This window comes from Buceros rhinoceros, unplaced genomic scaffold, assembly GCF_000710305.1.
Source record: "Buceros rhinoceros silvestris isolate BGI_N320 unplaced genomic scaffold, ASM71030v1 scaffold32081, whole genome shotgun sequence".
NCBI lineage: Eukaryota > Metazoa > Chordata > Aves > Bucerotiformes > Bucerotidae > Buceros > Buceros rhinoceros.
In genome coordinates this window covers 28,031-34,030 of record NW_010396509.1, presented here as the reverse complement: position 1 = coordinate 34,030, position 6,000 = coordinate 28,031, and the positions used below count along the sequence as shown (strand labels likewise).

Genomic DNA, 6,000 nt, shown 5'->3' with positions numbered 1-6,000 from the left:
TCGGCATTCATAAGAAATCTCTTACCAGATAAGTCTTTGATTCTTACAGCTTTTTTCAAATACATTAAACCACAGTACTAAACTGCTGTCCCCCTTACTTCTAGGTTTTGCTGTTCTAGTCAGTTTTCGAGAGATTCATTATTGCTCTTTTCTAATCATACAACACTTCCTCACTTGAAATCCCAATTGCAAACCCTATCACTAGGCTTGCACTTCATTTGCATGTCCTTTAAGGTGCCAGTTGGAAGTTACCACACCCACTCCCTTTTTGTATTTTTTTGTTTCCTTACAACATGTAATTTAGTCAAAGTTCCAAAGAATGGATAAGGAGGGAGGCAACCTTTTATCCATAGAACTTCCAAGATATGACACAAATATCAACTGATTTAACTGATTTGAGAAGTATCAGTCCAGGCCATTATAACTCTATCAGAGCACATGCCTTCCTCACCACCCCCTACTCTTTTCCCTTTCACTTCTGTAACAACTATTTTCCTAAAGAAAAAGGTGAGGAATAACTCAACCAAATACCACACAGAGTATTTCAACCAGAATAGACAATGTATTAGAGTCACTCTATGCCTAAACTAATAGGTTCTGTCACCTTCGCACCAGAGATTTACTTGTCTGCAGAGAAGAAACAATCAGTATTTCTTCTTCTGTGATCTGTAGATCTGAATATTTGAGGAATAAGTAGATTCAGGGAGGGGTATTTGATAGACATAAAATCTTTTAAAAACCCAACAAACATCACCCCACCCACCCCTAAAGCCTCCTGCAGATTGTTGAAAACTGTCCCCAAATAAAAAATTAAGCTCACTGTATGTTACAACATCTATTCCTGACCTTTCATAAGACACCCAAGACTTTGGAGGAGCATTCAGAAGCTTGCTCGCAGGCTGCTTCTGCACCTTTACAATGTTTCTGCTGGTAAGAGTCTGCCATGACTAGAAGGAGGCACATTATTGTGCTTGCATGGAAGCAAATAAAACTTGAGGACTTTCTAGCTGAAACCACAGATGTCCTCTTCATATCGTATATTGGCTGCGAGAAAGAAGGGAAGCACTGAAACGGACACTTTCCAGATGGGTCAACGCTGCGGCTAAGGGAATGGACCAGAAATGAGAGGGGCAATCCCAGCAGGGTTGGGCTGCGTCTGTGCCTTTCTCCTGGGCCGGCAGCAGTGGAGCATCAAGGGCACAACCCGCCTCGCAGCGCTTTGGGCGTCTGTCCGCTCCATTACCAAATGCTGAAAGCTGAACTCCTACTGGTTTTCAGTTGTTTCTTTTAATCCTCATCATCTACAGACAGCTCGAACTTCAAAGTCTTGCCAATTAACTTATGATTTTAATTTTCATTTAATGCCTCCCATCTTGTCCCTGCAGTCTGAAGTCTCTGACTCAGGACAATAGCTGCTTTTAACTGACAGTGCAGAGGTGGTTTCTACTGGTAAATCTGAGTTCTCGTAACCACGGAAATCGTCAAAGGAGAAAACGCCGCTTCCTCTCTTTGTGACTTAAGACAGAAATTACAGGAACCGACAGAATTTGCGAATATGTTAAAAATGTTCACAATTCATTTTTGTTTCCCTGCTCAGCCCCTTGCCCGCTCGTGCACTGCTTTTCTGTTTACATGACTTTTTTAAGGTTTCCCCACCCCTCCTTTTTCTCTTCAGGAGAAAGCTCAGGTTTGGTATCTAAGGCATTGGAACTCTGCTGCGGGATGCCGTGAATACCAGCAATTTTAATTGTGTGTTAATTAATATCAGTTCACATACGTATCTGTAAGCTGTTAGATTTTACAATGCAAATTACACTTTAAAACCAATTGCTAAATTGTTTGTTTGTTTTTCTACCTTTTTCCTGTTTAAAAATACTTATTATTTCCCATTTTAGTCTGGACACTGGGAATCCGCTATACCTGTGTTAAATGTTGATGCTGAAAGAAATGCACAGATGAGAGTTAGCTCTGCAACAAAGATCCAGTGATTTATGTCTCCTAAGACTGTGGTCCCCAGGAGGGGAGGAATTGTGCTGGTCGCTTTGGAATCTCACCTGATCATGGTTGAGTATTTTTAGGCCAGCGATTGAATCAGAACCAGTTCTTCTCAGCTGATTTATCTGTCCTTAAGTCAGAATATTAAGAATGATCTTGTGTTCCTGAATAACTTCAGCACTGTTCACTGAAAACGATGGCTATATTGCCAAAGGGCTTTTATTTCAGGTGCTGTATTTCGGAGAACTTTGACACGTGACTACATCCGTGAGCAGACCCGTGGAAATGCCTAGAGCGTGTGTGTGTGCGTGCACTGCTTATTCACGTTATTTACTTCTGTAGTTATCTGACATCTTTCTTCCTCTCTGTCCTAGATATGCAAGTTCTGCCATCGACCATCAAGGAAGCACATCCATGAGGAAGGTAATGATGTATAAATGTACTTTAAACAAACAAACAAAACCCGGACTGTTCAATTCATCGTCACATTTTTAAAGGATACTTAAGATTTCGCAAATCTTGACATTTGTCTGTATTATGAAACATCTGAAAATGAAAAACTAGGAATAACTTCTATATTCAGGAGATTGGCTCCTGAAACCAGGGCAGGTCGGCGTGTAGTTTATTAGTAGGAACCTTAGTATGTGTCCTAAATTATGGGCTGGTTTAGGGGGAAGAATGTCAGAAAATGTCTGGGTCAGAAGGGGCTTCTGGAGGGAAGGTTCCCTGAAGGCAAAGAAAATATTAAAAACGCTTAAAATATTTAAGTAGTTTGAATACTGCGATGGGGAGATACGGGGTTAAGACCTTCAAAATTGATACCAAGCGGTCTCAGTTATGTAACTTCACGCAGCACCAATTCAATCCTATCACTATTTTTTGCCCCGTGGTGTGCTGCCTTTTGGGCTGGGGTGGGAGGGAGGGCGCACGCTTGGTTTCCCATTCTACCTTGTGTTGCGGTTTTGAGACGAGAACTTAGGGGCTGAGGACCACAGCATGTTCTCACATCAGCTGTCCGTTTCCCATAGCAACTCTGAGTCATTCTGAAGCTGCGAGTTCTGACTGTTTTCTGACAGGGTTTACCACAAAGTTAATTATATCGTAGTTCCTTTATCTCTCAGAAAATGAAGTTTGTAAGTTAGCACTGCTAATTAAGTACTGATCCCCAAGGTATTGCAAACCTTTCACTTTCTCTAGTTTTCTTGCTTTGAATCCATTGTGTGTGTGCATAAACAAGACAGAGTATGACTAATTAACTGATGTTTTTAGAAGAGCTGCTCTTTTCAGCTCTCCTTGGTTTGTTGTGCTTATATTTTCATTCTTTTTAAAATGTTTATATTGACTGATGCATACCAGTTGCTGCTGAGTATCCTAATGTGTATATCCTCCAGTCGTTCCATTTTTCTTGCAGTGTTTTAAATTTAATCACATGAAAACTGTAATTTAATCATAGGGGTTTATTCCATTACTTTTTTTTTTTTTTTTAGCTAAATTGTGGACAAATTTGGCAATCTCTTTCAAAAATAGATCCCTGCTTTGCCCTAATGCATTTTTATGCAGAAAGAGGAACATTTCAGGGATTGTGTCCCAGTCACCACAGAACCCCTGGCAGAGTACAACTGACCAATACTGCTGCTGTGGTTTGCCATACACCAGTAATCCCCAGTGCTGCTGTGCATCTTTAACGCTTGCTCACAGACTTCGTAGTGCTTTTTCTTTTTGTACCGGTTTTTACTCCATTTCCTATAGCACAGCAGCAAGCATTAATCTCCGTCTTCTCTAGAGCTTGAAACAAAGAGATAAATTTGCAGCTATCAGGTCATGTCACCTGTCAGAATTACAGCACTGCTGTGAAGCATCCATAAACTGTGACCGACTGGGAGCCCGGTAGGAGACAGGCCGACCACAGGAAGCTGCTGGTGGCTGAGCCTGCTCTCTTGGGAGCCAGCTGCTGATTTCTGCAAGTCACTCAAACATGTTCATGCTGTTCAGCGCTGTAAACTGGTGAAGTTGCAGAAGGGTTGCCAGTAGGTCTGTGCACGTGCAGAACAACTCCCCCCTCCTCCGCTTTTACTTAAAACAAACTTTGCCTCTCCAACAGTTGCAGGCCTGTCTTCAGTTGTTGCTTTTCCATAGTGCTAAGCCACAATCCTTCGTTATCTTAAATTTAAATGTTTTTTATTTTACTGATAATTCTCAATTGTTCTAAATTTTAATATGGTGACATTTAAACACTTATTTCCAATGTTGTACGACAGTTGTTCATAAGGACTTTTGCAGCATGCGTCTGCATTTTGCCCACATGATAGGTTAAGCAGTCAGAGGTCACTGGGACAGGGTGGTGGTCTGTAGTCACAGCGCTAGTTAGGGTAGCATGGAGATATCCCTGTAGCAACCAAGACACCCTTCTTCCCAGCCCTCTTCTGAGCTGAATGTCGTCTATCACAAAGGAAAAATCAAGAAAATCACAAAGATGCCCCTTTCCCTGCTGCTCTTTGCCTGGACCTGCTGGTTTATCACGCTGGGAATGTCTGCTGGTTTTTCTGCTGGGACTGGCAGCATCACCTACCTGTCAGCCAGCTACTTCACCATGTTGATCTGAAACCTTTCCACAGCATTTACATCTTTGAGGGAAAACCTGAGCATCTCTGGAGTAACGTTGCTGTTTTTAAAAGACTTAAATCATGAGATGCTTTTAGATTTTTCTTCAGAATCTGTAACGATTTTATAATGCAGCCACAAAAGAGAGAATTTCTTTTTTTCTCCTCAGAGTTATTCTGTCAAGCCTACCAACCCTAACCAGCTTAATTGTTTCCTGCAGTTGGAAACAACTAATGACTCTGACTTTGAAGCGTCACTGAACACGTGACTTTGCACATTAATTATGTAATGTTTGTGGTGGATAGTTACACACATATTCATTCGAAAAGAACTATCTCGTGTATGCTTACAACAAACTTCAAGGTCGTTCATTTTATTAGCCCATTCATATAAGTTTGTATCTGTAGTTTTCAAACTACTGCATAACCATTCATGGAAAGAATCCTTAATGGTTTGATAGCAACTGTAATTTATTATTGGGGAAAAAGGGGGGGGATTTTAACTTGCAGATTTAGCACTGTGTTGTTTTCTTTATGATGTTTATAACAATAGTAAGAGAAAAACGACAACACCGAGATCCTTTGCCAACTGACCGTATGATAACTAACCCTGCGATAACCATGGAGATGATAGTAAATGCCAGCAGGTTCACGTTACTACTGTTACCTGCAATGGGTTTTCATAATTGTTTTTTTTTCTTGCAGTCATTCCATTACGCCTCCCTCAGGGTAAAAAGCAGAAAATGGTCAAAAGGTAACTTACCTGAGTTAAAGTTTTGAAACTGGAAAGTGAGATGTCTGCTCTGATCATCAGTGAGCTGGATCAAATGCCAAAGTTCAACTTAATTCTAAAGCTTTTAAATTTGCTAGTAAACACCAAATTAAAATACCAAACAAATGTGTTATAAGGCATAATATCGCTAGACTCGGTGATAAAATTTCCTCTGACTTCAGCAGAAGAAAGGTATATCTGTATATTTTGCCGTTTCCTTCTGCTCTCTTTATTCATGGCCTTTTTGAGACTGTTAAAACAATGTATATGTAAAGAACAGTTACAGCACAATATATTCATATCAAAGTATATGGCCAGTAGAGATCCTTTTACTCCGTTTGTTGGTTTAGTCTCGTCTCTATGAAATTTTTCCTTTTATTGTACAATACATTTTTGATCCTTCTAAACCTGACCAGGGCACAGCACAGTATCTTATGCTAAAAAGAGCAAACTGTTAAGATCTTGGTTGTAGAATGTTGCAGAACAAAGGATGGCGTTTTGATATTATCTAAATTTCTTCACTGATTCACAGCTGTGCAACAAATATATTTATTGTAGCAATTCAAAGATTTTTCACAGAAAAAAATGTCTACTATTTTAAAGAAATTTCCTACAGAGTCTTTTTCAGGAAAA

General features: G+C 40.1%; 1 protein-coding gene across 1 annotated transcript in view; it reads left to right on the top strand.

The window, feature by feature from the left end:
• The window catches only part of LOC104502024 (connector enhancer of kinase suppressor of ras 2-like), a gene marked incomplete at its 5' end in the record, with an annotated part of 41,954 nt that overhangs the window by 12,971 nt on the left and 22,983 nt on the right, over nucleotides 1–6,000 (top strand). The window contains one exon of the mRNA XM_010145928.1: nucleotides 5,301–5,362. Within this exon, the coding sequence (XP_010144230.1) occupies nucleotides 5,301–5,362 (62 nt within the window). The remainder of the gene's footprint in view (nucleotides 1–5,300; nucleotides 5,363–6,000) is intronic.